Here is a 15,586-nt window from a genome sequence, read left to right on the forward strand (position 1 = left end):
TCCCTGGATCCTGAAGCAAAACTCCGCTAAGGCCTCTGCACACCACTGCACTCATCCCACACAGCTGACTATCTCCATTAGAAGAGGGAATCTTCTGTTTAGCACTGAAGAAAAGGTGAATCCTTCACCATCAATCCTTCAGCCCTAAACATGACCAAAGCTCAGCAATCACAAAGTAAGAGAAACACAAGAACAGTGCCACTGCCTCCCAAATGATCTGAGCATTGAAATGATCACAAATTGGGGCTTGGGATTTAGCTCAGCAGCATAAGCGCCTGCCTTGCAAGCCTGTGGTTGTGAGTTCGATCCCTGGTATTGGTAAAAATACAAGAAAAAAAAAAAAAGAAATGATCACAAATTACAGAACTGGTATTCTCAAGGAAGCTGAATATCCATCATCACAAAATACAAGAGGCTACGAAAAGGAAAACAACAGTTCTTGAAGATTAAAAACAGGGAAAAGTAGTGGTTTCTATGTAGCCCAGGCTGACCTTGAATTTATGGCAATCCTCCTGCCTCAGTCTCCCTACCATGGGATTACATGCATAAGCCACCATACCCTGGTAGTTTCTGGTCTGGCATGTAAGGAGCTTGGAAGTTGCCAGTCTATACTAATAGCAAGCAAAATGGTCAACAAACTAATCAACAACAAAAAATACCTTCTTGGATTTGTCAGAATATCAAGTCATAGGACAGCCAGGTATGGTGGTGTATGTCTATAATCCCAGCATGGGAGGCTAAGGCAGAAAGATCCTTGCAAGTTAAGGGACCAACCTATGCTACAAAGTAAGCTCAAGACTAGCCTAAACTGTGTAGCAAGTCCCTGTTTAAAAAAAAAAAAGTCACAGAACAAGGTGCTGCCCCTCAAATTAGAGAAAGATAAATACATATGATAACAATTTACTTGAGCAGGTTTCTAAGAACCTGGAGGTAAACCTTGGGAAAATGGGGGCGGGGGGGTCTCCTTCAAAAGACTGTCCCAGACATTACCCTTCTCCACTGCACCTCATGTGCCAGCCACAATTCGGGGTGTCCTACCCTGGCACTGGTTCCTGTACAAGATTCAGATGAAGCCATCCAGAGCACCCAAGGGGCAGAAGGACTGAGATGCACAGGTGACAATCACAGACCTGGGGCACAAACTCATCAAAACAGTGGGTCCTAATCACAGAACCACATTAATAGAAAAACTACCATATTAGAGCAGATGGGTAGAAAGAGAAAAGTGGAAACTCCCCCAAAAAGAAGGGAGGACCGGCTCAGTGGTGCAGCACACACCTACCTAGCACGTGTGGCTACAGGACTGTTTCTCTGCATCACAAAACAACAAATCTAAACTAAGATTTCAGACCCTGAAAGAAAACTACGCCCAAGAAGAGAGGATCCCTGGCTTAACAACTACCAACAACTACCAAGGCAAGAGAGAGGCTCAATGACCTAGCAAAGCTATCAGGGACAACCCTGTAGCCACAGCACCAAAGATGTAAGTCATGAAAAGATAATATGCAGGACTCCATCAAAACTGCAGACCCTGGGCCAGGGATACAGCTCAATGGCACAAGCACCTGCCTGGCAAGTATGAGGGTGTAAGCTCGATCCCTGGTACCAAAACCAAAAACCAAAAACCAAAACCAAACAAAACTGAAGAACTTGCCAGGCGTGGCGTCACACATCTATAATCCCAGCACTCAGCAGGCCCAAGCAGGTGGATTGCTTCAAGTTCAGGGCCAGTCTGGGCAGTGTCATGAGTTCAAGGCTAGTCTGACTGTACTACAAGACCCTGATTCTTCTAAAAGAAAAATTGCAAAAGATATTGTCAAGACCATAATGTAAGCCAGAGACAGACCAAGTTATCAGGAAATGACATATTTACTAAAGAAAGGATTGTTACAGAAAATATACAAGGCATTTCTAAAACAATAAAAAATCATGAATTAAATCTAGGCAAAAGACCTAGACACTTCATCAAAGATACAGACAGCAAACACACTTGCATCACACGTTATTATGGAATTGCAAATTAAAACATACTGTTACATACATACACATGTATCTGAATGACCAAAATCTAAAACTGACCCTAGTGAAGGCTTAGGGACACATGAGGAGCAACAGGCACTTACTGCTGTGCAAACACAGAATGATGCAGCCCTTTTGGAAGAGGGCGTGGAGGCTTTTTACAAAGTAAACACACTCTACAACCACACCACTGAGGGTCTTGCTTACTGGTATGCATGCAAATGAGTTAAAACAGTCCACACAAAACCCTCCATGTAGACATTTATAACACTTTATTCCTAACTGAAAAACTATTTCTTTAGTAGGTGAATAGATACATAAACTCTACTTCATTCAGACAATGGAACACTATTCAGCACCAGAAAAAAAAACGAGCCATCAATCCATGAAAGAACACAGATGACGACGAAGTACCTATTACGAAACGAGAGGCGTCAACCTGAAAGGGCTGCCACATGATCCCACTCTGTAGCCACTCTGTCACTCTGTGACAACCCTGCACAAGGTGCAACTGTAGAGACATGGCAAGATTAGCAGCTAGCAGACGTTACCGGGAGGGATGGGCAGTGGGGGCTCCTCTCCACGATATTTTAACATCCACATGCCCACACACACAGGATGGAACTCTACTGGCTTCCCATGATAATGAAGCATCAGTTATAACAAGCTGAAGTTTGAGCTCCACTCTGAACCTGAGAAGGCTAAGCATGCGGGGACTCAGGCACCCTGCCCTTCCCACTCCATTTTGCTGAACCTGCTCTGCAATCTTTTAAACTAGGTACACAGGCACAGACCTACAATCCCAGCACTTTGGGAGGCAGAGTCAGGACATCGCTGTCGGGCCTAGCCTGAGAAACTTGGGGAGCCGCCTTTCTCAGAAGAAAAAAAGGGCTAGGATTGTGTATCAACACAAAGGCTCTAGGTTCAATGCCCAGCACCACATGCACGCACACACATATACAACACACAAAGAAGTCTGTTTTTAAAATCCTTAAAAGAAAATATAGTAATTCATTCTACATATGCAAATCCATTTCGAAGTAAGTTTGTAAAGACACTAACTAGATATACTCTTCCATTATCGACACTGGGTTAGAACAAACACTATTTCAAGGAGGTATTTTGAAAGTTGAGGCAAAATGATTTTGAACACAGAATTCCATACCCACCCAGTTACCAACTTAAGACCCAGACGTTCCCACACATACACAGACAAAAACTTCCATGTCTCATGTATCTGTCTTGTGTTACCGGAGGACACCCTGCAGGAAACATGAGAAACAGTAACACACACACAGAATCCCAGAAACCAGACTCAGATTCAACCTAGCAATGCACAAGTTCCTGTGCAAAGTCTGTCACACAGCTGAGACCCATACAGATGGGACCAGGAGACTAGAGATTCACAAACTGTGTCTTCAAAACACTGACTTCATACGAGAGAAATGAAATAAAATTCACATTCAACAGCCTGGAACAGTGAAAAGAAAAAATATTAGCAGCACAAAAGGTGGTCAAATAGGCCCTGTGAAGACCAGATACTCAGCATCACACCTGAACACCTGAACACCCTGCAAGACAGACAAAGCCACAGAGTTTTTACACCTGCTAGAGGCAAGACTGTCGGGATAGAGAGAGAACTCTTTCATACTGCTGACTGAAATGCCAAACAACAGCACAGGATCCACGGAGGGGAATATGGCAATGGTTACAAAATTACACACACACTTTTTTACTGCATTCTACTTCTAGAAATTTATCAGTGACACACCAGCAAAAACACAGACAAGAATGATTAGCTAACAGCAGAAAGGAGAAACAACCCAAATGCCCAGTAATAATGTATTACTGAATAAACTAACATGGTACCTCCAAACAATGGAGTATTGTTAGGCTGTTAAAAGAGAGAAAGATCTCTAATTGCTGCTTCAGAGCAATCAACAAATACATACCCTAAGTGTATAAAAAGCAAGTAAGAGTACGATGCACATACCTAGTAACTAGGCACCAGTACCCGTCTGTCATTAAAGAGAAGTTATGTCACCCATCAGAGGTCACACTAATGAGACAAGATCTTTTCTAGGTAGCTTTATTACACAGTATCTATCTGTTGAAAGGAAGAAAAAAAAAAGAACCAAAACATAGAAAATAAAACTATTCTATGACTTGAAGACAGGTAAGCTGTACTGAACCATGAAGCACAAGAAAAACAAAAGATCACCCAGACTGCTAACAGAGATGCAGGCCTGTGTCCCAAAGTATGGCCAAATGGTCACCAGAACTGTGTGGATGCCGGTGTATCAATAAAGTCCAGCAACTTACGGGGGTGAGAAACCCTGATCAATCCCTCCCATACCACATGCGGTGACTCTAATCCTGTAACTTATTCTCTAAGTGGCTTTCCTGCTTTTGAAATATCCAGCAATTATTTACGCAGCAAATGTACTAAGCCCAGGTCTGAATGACAGCCAGTGGTCTCTCGTACTTCAGTTTCAACAGAAGGCCAAGGAGTACGACTATACAATTTTCATAAAGAAATCAAAGTCAGTGAACCGGACCAGAGCCCAGAGGCCACTTCTTTGATATGATATCCCATCACTGAGGCATCCTTACTGGCCCCAGAGCTGGGGATGGAACCCAGGGCCTCATCCATGCTAGGCAAGCACTCTTAACACTCAGCCACATTCCACCAACTTTTTAGCCTTGCAAGAGGATCACCAGGAATTTAAGAAAAGCTAAGAGCAAAGAAACTCGTAAGTAGCAGAGGGAATTCCGAAAGACTTAAAACTGCAATTTATATCCTCAGAAATATAAGCTACTTACATCTATGAAATACACAAATATGAAAAAAGGTATAGACATTTCAAATGGTAACTGAAATTTTAAAAAAACAAACAGAAAGCGTTAGAAAATAAAATTAATAAACTCCCCTCAGAAGGGTAAGATGAAAAAATGAGGAATCAGAAAAGGAAGGAAAAAAGAAAGAGGGCTGGGGATGTCACTCAGCGGCACAGCAATAACTTGGTAAGTGCAAGGCACTGAGGTCAACTCTTGACACAAGGGAGACGGGGAGGGGAGGAGGACGGGGAGGGACAGACAGAGGGAGAGAGACAGACAGAGGGAGAGGGAGACAGAGACAGACAGAGACGGACAGAGAGACAGACAGAGAGAGAGAGATAGAGAGGGATCAAGCCAAGGAACCTCACACTCAAGTAACAAGCACTCCAAAGAGAGAAAGCAGATGATCAAGCAATGAAGCAAAGTCTCACATCCCACAAAGTACAGCTCCAGACTGTAACGCCAAAGCAATAAACAAAACCTACCTACACTGAGACACATTATCATAAAGCTCCAGAACACACAAAAAGTTTCCGGAGGAGTAAAGAAACCACAAAACACCCAGAAACAGAGACACAAAAACAGCAACAATGGAACTTCAAAGTCAAGGAACAGAGCAGTGCCTTGAAAATGCCAACTGGAAAATGCTTCCAACCTGGACTCTGCAAGTTTGCTCATGAGGACAGAACAGACGCTAGGTCAGTGCCAGGGGCTACGTCTCTCATGTGTCTTTTTGAAAACTTGTTATCATGGACTACTTCAAGCATACAAGAGAACATACAAATGAATCAACACATACCCCGCTTAAGAACAATCTATTCATCTACTACATATTCTTCTAGCTTAAGACATGAACATACTTCTGCTAGATAAAAACACACTCCAAGGAAGTATGGCATCCAGGAAATAAGCAGAACCCATGGCAAGCATGCAGAGAAAGGACTGCAGTATTGCATCAGACCTTCAGAAACTAGAGAACACAAGCAAGGCTGTAAGAACAAGAAATCAACTGGGTATAGCGGTGGCTCACACCTGTAAGCCAGCACTTGGGAGGCTGAAGCAGACGATGAGGCCAGCCTGGGCTACATGAGTTCAAGCTCAGCCTGGACTACACAGTGAGACTCTGCCTTGAAAATGAATATATAGGGGAGAACATGGCAGACAGACAACAGCAACTACCGGAGGCTCTCTGAAAGGCTCGGCTCAGAGGCCAGGAATGATGCGGACTAAGGAGACATGAACCGGTAGAGATATGCTCTGCTGACTCAGGAACGAACTGGGCTGAGAGAAATCAACTTAGAATACAGTCCTGGCGCTAAAATAGGAACAGAAAAGACTCGGTGTGGAGGCTCCACCCCGCGCCATTGGAAACCGCGATTTGGGTTTCCCGCTGCCCTGCGGCTGGCTTCCTCCACAAGCGGCTCGCAAGGAGAGACGCGCAGAAGCTCTGGGAACGGGAGTCTGCGAACGGAGTCGAAAACAGGACGGACAAGGCGGCGTACACTGACTGGTGGCGAGGTGAGTGAGAGAAACTGACACTCTAGCACAGTTTGACTCCAGCGGAGGACTTTCTGGGCTCGGGCAGTCCTGTAAGAGCAGGGCGTGGTGGCGACTCCAGCCACACATTCCCCTCTCAGACGGGATTGGTGAAAAGTGCCTGGCCTGCGTGACGCTGCGGGCGGATTTGGTAGGCTGGCCTAACCCAGATCCCAGAGCCTGACGGTGGCCCGGAGGCTGCCTAGTCCGTAACTCCCTGGTGCGCAGCGGTGGGCGGGAACACCTAGCCAGCGCAATTTGATCAGGCTGTGGCTGACAGGCAGGGAAGCTGGGCCTCCTATGTAAGCTTGCATTTTATAAGGAACAGAGAATATGGGGAAGGGAAGCAACAAGAAAGGCTCCTCAGCCCCCAATTCTGAGAAACAGGCAATAGCGGACACCGCACCAATAGACATTAAGCGCCATATAGAGAGCCTCATAGACCAATTCAGGAATGAAGTTATCAATGACCTGAAGCTAGAAGTATGCAGAATAGTTAGAGAAATGCTAAGCACCACCCAGGAAAAAAACAGATGGTGGAATGGAAGAACAGAAAAAGAGGAGAGAATTGCTTGATGGAGAAAACAGAGAAAGCATTGAGTATGTGAAGCAGGTTCAAAGGGACTATCAAGAAATTAAGAAGTCTATCCAAGACTGGCATAACAGCTTGAAAGAAACTAAGGACAGACTATCTGAACTGGAGGGCAGACTTGTAATATGGGAGAATGAAATGAAAAACTTCTTAAAAATAACAAAGAAACAAACAGCAATAATACAAAGACAAGAAGATGACAAGAGGAGCCATAACTTAAGGATTAAGAACATAAAAGAAGAAGTAGGGACACAAACAAGTGAACTACAAAAGCTACTCACAGAAATAATCCAGGAGAATTTTCCTAATTTAGCAAAAGGTAAAGATACTCAGATGTATGAGGCATACAGGACCCCAGCTACCTACAACCCTAACAGAGAAACACCCAGGCATATAATAATAAAAATTCCAGAAATTCAATACAAGAACAGAATATTAAAAGCTGTAAGAGACAAGAAACAGACCACTTACAAGGGAACACCCATCAGAATTACAGCAGATTTCTCTGCACAAACCATCAAATCACGAAGAGCGTGGGGGGAAATAATTCAAGCTTTGAAAGATAATAACCTCCAGCCAAGATTGAGATATCCTGCACAACTGTCCCTGGAAATTGATGGAAAAACGAGGTGCTTCCAGGATAAAGAGGAACTGGGGGAATTTGCAACCACCAATTCAACCCTACAGAAAGTATTGCAGGATATTCTAAAAAAAGAAAAATACAAAGAATCCAGAAATAGTGGCGGGGAGGCCACAACGAATCGAGCAGAGAACTAAATGAAGAAGACGAACTGACAGCTACTGACAGAAAAAGAGCTCAACAGAAATGAGACAGAGAAGATTGGATGATAGGAACAGCTATTTTGGAGAAAATGACATCTTAATAGGTAATACTGATTTAGTACCATCTTGTTTTGAAGTCTCATCTAGCTTTTGTTCTTCTGTCTCCAATGGTCTAAACAGGTTGTATCTTATTGGATTTTATTATGTACGATAGTATAAGCAAAAACCTTTTAAAGACAAGGAGATTATACAGAAACCATTATTCATTTTCTGTTAGTCGATTCTAAATACTCTATAATGCTGTCATTCTCTTAAATGGTTTTACATTGTTTTGATATACTTAATGCTACAGTATATGAAGTTGTACTCAAGGACTTCAAGGAAAGAGTCAATATGGTAACTACTTTTGGGTCGGAATTATCTGGTGGTGAAACACTATTCTGCTTAAATGGTTATGTTTTGATCTGCCCTGTTTCGCTGTTATGCCCTCTTTTTTTCTCAATTTCCACTCCATTATTTACTTTTTCATTTTTATCCGTTTAATTAAAGGGAAAAAAAATAGCAGGATATAATATAGTAACCCACTTTGACTTTCTATTATCTCGATTTGAAGACCTGTATTACTCTCACCATCTTGTTTTTGACTGAGGTTCCTCTATTCTGTTTTACTGGATAGTATCAGGTTCGAAAGTTTAGGCATTAGCTGAGAAGATAATGAGATTCATTATAACGCCCATTCTCGTTGACTTTTATCTACTTTTGAAGACCTACAATGTCTCCAATGTTTTGGTTTTGTCGGTTTTGTTCTTTACTGTTTTGTTCAACTGTATTACAACTAATGATATAGGCAATTCTATTAGAGATAGCGGGAGGCATTATGGTAACCATTGTTGATCACCTTGTATTATGTTTTTATATTATCTATTATGTCCACCCTTTTGACTTGACCGATTCTGTTCTGTTATGTCACATTTGGTTTTACTCTCTTCCAAAAAAGCAATAAGAACCGTGGGAGCAATGAAACCCAAAATGTGTAATAGTCATTGTACAAAGAGAGGAAAAGAAAGTGCTCTAAACTATATAACTGCATGTATATTTAAGTGTATAAGATAGAAAATGATATCACAGAGTTTTATTGGATCATTGAACAGAACTGTTTGCAGTATCATTGTTGGAATGTCCACTCTACAAGCTTTAATTTTGTGACTTGAACAATTATTTCTAAGATGGCAATATGTAATCCATCAACTAGTGATTTCCTACTGTGCATTTTTTTCTTCTGTAAATCTGTATAACTTGTACCCCTTCACTGTTTTTTTTTCTCGTTAAATAAAAAATTAAAAAAATTAAAAAATAAAAAAAGAAAATGAATATATAAAAAGACAAACAAAAATATGAACTAGATTATCACATTTGTGCAGGAAATTAGGATGAGCTTTACAAAGTTATTGGAATGTTTTAAGACTTCAAATTTCTAAGATATTTAAGCACATAAAACAAAAATCAACCTAACTCCAGGAGAAACAAAACACTGCACCAAATACAGTAACTACACTACATTATTTGATTCAACAAGGTTTTTATTTTTTTTCCTTTCCTTTTTTTTAAAAGGAAAGGTCTCACTATGCAGTTCAGATAGGCCGTAAACTCACTTTGTAGCCCAGGTTGGCCTTTAATTTGCAGATATTCTCCTGCCTCAGCCTTCCTAGTGCTGGGATTATAGGCATGTGCCTTCACGCCCAGCTTGTTTTACATTTTTATAGCCAACATTGTATTAGCAGGCTAGTGGAAAGGAAGAGGTCATTGTAAAGAGCCAAATTCCTCAAGAGAAGTCAGTATTAAACATCTAATATGGTAGGCCAAGACAAAGGTGCATATTCTTACTTTTTTCAAATTTCAAAAGTAAAATTCAGAATCCATATTATCTCTTTTAAAATTTTAAACCTGTTATTACAACTTGACATCTTCATCTACAAATTTTAATGATAAAAACTGAGTCATGTTTTCTAAAAGAAAAACACAGACATAATGGCAAGAGTATTTTTAAAACATGGTTATCAGATTCGTAAATTATCTACTATTACCACTTCCTATACCTACAAATCCTCATGTGTATATAAAAAGGAGAAATAACTGCAATCGTTGGCAGACAGGTGACAATGGGAAAAAACATGAAAAAACAACTTTATCATGTAACCATATGTGCTGGACTGGTTCAGTGTGGCACTGCTTAAGGACCTGAGTTTAATCACCAACCCAGCTACGAAAAAAAAAAAACAAACAAAAGAAACAAACAAAACAGTACGTATTACTGTGTCTTTTGTCAGACAAAAACTATAACACTAGTAACCAATTAAACCCCAATGTAATTACACAGATAAACCCTAGTTATTTTCAAACTAGGAATCTCCAGTGGAAGTCATAAACAGAGTATAAAATTTTAATCGAAGTTTGAATGATGACTCCCACTCTTTGTCAGTATCAAATATGGTGACTGTGGTGGGCACTGGAAGCTCCCTAACCAGTCCACCTGTAGAGGTTTCAACAAATGACCACAAACCCTGACACACCTCCTCTTTCTACAAAGCATAGGGTCTGTGTTCCCACCTGTGAACTTCGGTGGCTTCAGAGAAGGCCTCAAGGAACAGAATGTTGCAGAAGGGACCCTACGTAAGTTCCCTGAGCTCCAGATGCCTTTGTGTAGTAAGTCTAGCTGCTCAAAGGCCTGTTCACGAAAGATGAGAGAAACCCAAGGAAGCCCAGTTATTTAAGACCCTACGACCCGTTCCAGCACAGGACCTAGACACTCAGGTCTGCTGAGCCACCTCACCAACTCTGAAATGCCTACCTGGCTTTTTGTTGCATGAGAACAATTAACCTGCTACTGAATGAATTTTACTTACAAATGGATGTATCAGTTACTGACACAAAAATTTAAAAGCAACAAGAACACTGCTTTCTGTTAAAAGGAAGAATGAAAAAAATTCATTAAGAATACTGATGAAGGGGCTGGGGATTTAGCTCAGTGGTACAAGCGCCTGCCTGGCAAGCATAAAATCGTCAGTTCAATTCCTGGTACCAAAAAATAGCCCCCCCCCCCAAAAAAAAAAAAAAAAAAACCAAAATACTGATGAAGATACCACATCAGCAATGTTCCTAAAACAGGACACAGCACTGTTACATTGCCAAATATACTTCTGCTATCCCTTTTCTTTTCCAGACATGTAGCTCCTAGAATGTGTGTCTTCTGTACATTAAGAATACGACTGTACCTAATAAAACCTTTCTGTGCCTCTCAAAACAAAAATGATAGCCAGGCACGGTGGCTCACGCCTGTAATCCCAGCACTTGGGAGGCTGAGGCAGGAGGATCATTGCGAGTTAGAGACCAGCCTGGGCTACAAAGTGAGCTCAAGGCCAGCCTGAACTGCATAGAAAGACCCTCTCTACAAAGAGAAAAAAAAAGGAAACTGATGGTCACCAGAAAACCCAAGGCAGAACTCAAGAGCTTGAACTTTCGACCTCACCTCATGCCTATTGTACAAAGAATACCATAATACTATAGAAATTATTGTAAATCACGTAAAAAAGACTTTGAAACATTAAAAACGTTGCCAGCAGAATTCTCAAGTTCATTTATTAAAGAATCTTAATATTTTATCAGACATTTTTCAAAGTTCAGATGCACATGTGAAATAACTGATTTTACTGTAGTCCTCCTAAGACAGGTATTTACAATTTTGTTGCTAAATCTACTAGATATCTATTACTTCTCAGGTTATATAGAAAAAAATTCAGTGTAATCTCTCCATTTCAAGAAACTAAAGCTGTTGTTTCAAACATCTTACGTGCATAACAGACTATAAATCACAAAGCTTCAAGAACAGCAGATCCCTAGAAACCTGTAAACATACTCCTCAACTTTACACTTGTTTTACAGAGTTTACTGTAATTGCTGGGGGTGGGTACACACCCTGTCTGTTCCAGCTACCTGAGAAGCTAAGATGCAGAAGGATTCCAACGGCAGCCTAGGTAACTTGGAAAAACCCTGTTACAAAAATTAAAAAGGCCTATGGATGTAACTCAATGCAAAGGTCCTGAGTTTGATCCCAGTAGGGAAAAAGCTTATTCCACTAAAGCGTGTGCTGACCCGCACTGCTTACCTGCATCAGCTCGGGACCGCTGGCCAGGTGACTTTCCGAATGGGGTCTTCATTCATCTGTATTTATGTGAGCAGCAGAGCTGCTGGACTAGGGTGAAAATTCAGTATTCTCCAATTCGACACTCTCCACAGAACGTCAGTGTTCTCGTTAATCCACCATCCAAATGTCTCTTTTACAAGCTCAGCAAAACCATGTGGAACCACAAGCACTCTGTAAAATAGTGAAATAGTTCATTGCTAGAGCATCCAAATAACAAAATGCCTTTCAGTACACCACTGACTAGAACTTAAAACACAAATCTTAGCTAAAATGCTAAAAAGGGAAATGCTAAAAGGGAAAAAAAAAGAGATGGCATGTCAGACCATAAAGAAGCCTGGGCAGGGGGCATCACACTGCCCAGTCTGAAGTTATACCATAAAGCTACCATGATGAAAACTGCATGGTAGTGACAAAAAAACCAGACCCATCAATCAGTGTAATAGAAGGGACGAAGCAGAAACACTCCAAAGCACACTCAGCCACACTGTTTTTAATAAAGGGGCCAAACACCTGCACTGGAAAATAGCCTCTTTAACAAACAGCACTGGGAAAACTGGCTTTCCACATGTACCACGTGCAAAAGCTTAAACCTAGACCCATATCTATGTATGTACTACACTAAAGTGGATCAAAGATCTAAAAACAAAAACTAAATCTGCTGGAAGACAGAATGGATAAGACACAGAGGCAGGCAAAGACTTTATGAATAAAAACCTCATCACACAGAATTATTATAAAGAATCAACAACTGGAATCGTGTCGTCTTAAAAAGCTTTTTACACGGCAAAAGAAACCAACAAGAGTTAACCGATCATCCCTAATATGGGAAAAAGTTTTTACCAGCTACTCCTCAAAGGACTAACATCTATTAAAGAACTCAAAAAAAAAAAAAAAAAAAAAAAAAAAAAAAAAAAAAAATCAGACCCCCAAACTTAAAGGCCCAGTCCAAAAATGGGCACCTGAAATGAATAGACATTTCTCAGATCAAGTACAAACAGCAAATAAATATATGAAAATACATTTAATATCACTGATCATTTCAGAAATACAAATTAAAACAACAGAGATTTCATCTCACTCTAAAACCACCATACCACAGTGATATATGCACGCTCATGTTTACAGCAGCACAGTTCATAACAGCTGAAGCTTGGAAACATCCTGCATGCCCGCCACATGATGAATGCATAAAGAAAATGCGGTCTTTATGTACAAGGCAGTATTGCTTTATCATAAAGAAGGATACACTTGAGGCATCTGTATGAAAATGGATGCACCTCAAGACTATAATCTTAAGTGAAATAAACCAAACACACACGTTTAAAAGCTGCATTGCTTTTCTAGTGTGAGAAACTGAAGGGGTAAATAAGGGGCTTAGTGGAGGATAGACATGGGGAAGCAGGAAGAAAACTGGAAGGGGAATGAGGGAGGGAGGGAGGAAAAAGAATGTAAGGGGAAAAATGGAAACAAGGCTTGTGTAAATGGAGGGGAGGGAAGGGTTGAAGAGAAGGAAGTGAACAGGTAAAAAAGAATTAAGATATATTACGTATAGGAACAAATTTCCTATGATGAAGGCACTCAATATGTATGACAAGTGTGTACTAATAAAGAGGGGAAAGAAAAAAAGCAGAAGCCCAGGACTGCACGTTCCAAATGTAAATACTCTTATTCTAATGTATTTGCTACTAGAAATCAAAAAAGGGCAGGTGAAGGGATTTCAGAAAAGTTAGTTGGCTGGGGATAAAAGCTCTGTAGCACAGCGCCTGCTTGGCAAGCACAACGTCCTAAGTTCAACTTCCAGTACAAAAAGAAAAAAGAAGGTTTAGTTAAGACTGGTAAGATCCATCTTGGTGGGACACAAAGAACCAGAACATGGGATGGGTAGCAAAGGCTCATGGTCACTGCAACACAGCTGGGTAGCACAGCTGGGCAGAAGATGAGTGGCCTGCAGCCAGGGATTTAGCTCAGTGGCATAAGCGCCTGCCTGGCAAACTCAAGGTTTTGGGTTTGATACCTGGTCTCCCCACCACCACTTAAAAAACAGTGAGTGGCCAGCAGTCCTGAGCAGGAGAAATAATCATGCCCAATAACTCTGCTAGTCTGTTTCTGCTTCCAAAAATTAGTCTAATAACTTTGGAAGAATTCAAACTTCCTCATCCACATAGATATTCAGTCATACTGTGCAAACAGCTTTGTCATTGAAATCAAATTTGATTCCAGGAATTTATAGTCCACAGAGTGAAACATTTTCATACATTTTCTCATAAAACATGAAAAAATCCTCTACAAATTTCTCTGATGACATTTAGCTCTCCTAAATTAACCTTTGTAACTTATGTTCATTGTTCACAGATTAAAAATTTCAAAAATGCTTAATTATCTAGTTACTAAAATATAACAAAATTATTAAAATAACTAAGATATTTCATAAATGTGCCTGTGATCCCAGTGACTTGGGAGTTGAGGAGACAGGATCACCTGGAGTTGGAGGCCAGCTAAGCCAACACAGTAAAATCCTAACCATCAACATCAAAAAAATTAACTATACAAACAAGTCAAAGAACACAGATTAAAATTCAATGGTTTTTGGCTGCAGAAGGTGGCAGGGCTGCTCGAGCCTGAGGCCAGCCTGGGTTACACTGTGAGCTCAAGGCCAGCCTAAACTACATAGTGAGATGCTGTCACCCCCCAAAGGCAATGATTTTATAATTAGTTCATCCAACAAGTATTCACTAAGTGCTTACTTTTGGAAGTTCAGAATGCAGGACAGAAAATAAACAAGTCAGTCATCTATATAACATGTCTATTGGCAATAAGTAGCATACTGCAGAAAGCACAAGGACCCATTCTGAGGCTAAGGCTCCCTGCAAGGTCTCCAGTGTCAGGCAGTCTCACCAAGAGCTCTACTGTCCTATCAGCCAGACCAGGCAGAGGAAGGCCTCCCCTCACTCACTGACCTCACTCCACAGCAGAACCTGCACTCCCTTGGCTAAGCTCTCTCCCCACTAACAGCTCCCTCCACAGCTGAGGCCTCCATGCCTCACTGCCATCCTCACTCAGCTTCTCCATCACTGAACCTCCCCAACCACGCCCTGTACCAGGACTAACAGCTATCTCTTTCCCACAGTCTTCTAATCTTCCAGTCATCTGCACACATTTACTGGTTTACTTCCTTTCCCAAGATAACCATCAGTACTCTTGCCAACCCCAACAAATGTACATCCAATCTTTTCAACTCCTGTTCCTGGGCTCTTAGACATCCTTGCCTTAAACTACTGTATCAGTCAGGGTTTACTACAGAAACAGATAAAACACAAGATACACAACTACTTCGAAGATGACAAGATGTAATATATCAACTGGTGCGGAGTTCTTCATTTAAAAAAAATTCTTTATCATTTCTACCCTTTTTTCTGTTTTGCTCTTTAAAAAATGTTGAAAAAAAAAGAAATTACAAGATTGGCTTACAATGGTCAGCCACAAAGTCGGGCGAGGGAGCGTGCAGAGTGGGTCTGCACACTAGAAGTTGAATGGTCCAGCCCAAGGGCTGGAGCTCACTGCAGTGTCCTGTGCAAGTCTGTGTCTCCGTGTCAGGCGGCCGAAGGGTCTGTGACGGA

General features: G+C 41.2%; 1 protein-coding gene across 6 annotated transcripts in view; it reads right to left on the reverse strand.

Annotated features, from left to right (window-relative positions):
* The window catches only part of Spin1 (spindlin 1), an 80,286-nt gene that overhangs the window by 30,524 nt on the left and 34,176 nt on the right, over positions 1-15,586 (reverse strand). For 5 of the 6 annotated variants that reach the window (XM_063227281.1, XM_063227278.1, XM_063227277.1 and 2 more), the window contains one exon: positions 11,931-12,140. In XM_063227281.1, coding sequence (XP_063083351.1) covers positions 11,931-11,982 — 52 coding nt within the window. In that variant the 5' untranslated portion in view covers positions 11,983-12,140. Of the gene's footprint in view, positions 1-11,930; positions 12,141-15,437; positions 15,462-15,586 lie in introns of those variants that run through there. The other variant, XM_063227282.1, reaches the window with a different exon arrangement.

This window comes from Cavia porcellus, unplaced genomic scaffold (assembly GCF_034190915.1).
Source record: "Cavia porcellus strain 051 isolate PalLab524CR breed Dunkin Hartley unplaced genomic scaffold, mCavPor4.1 scaffold_17, whole genome shotgun sequence".
NCBI lineage: Eukaryota > Metazoa > Chordata > Mammalia > Rodentia > Caviidae > Cavia > Cavia porcellus.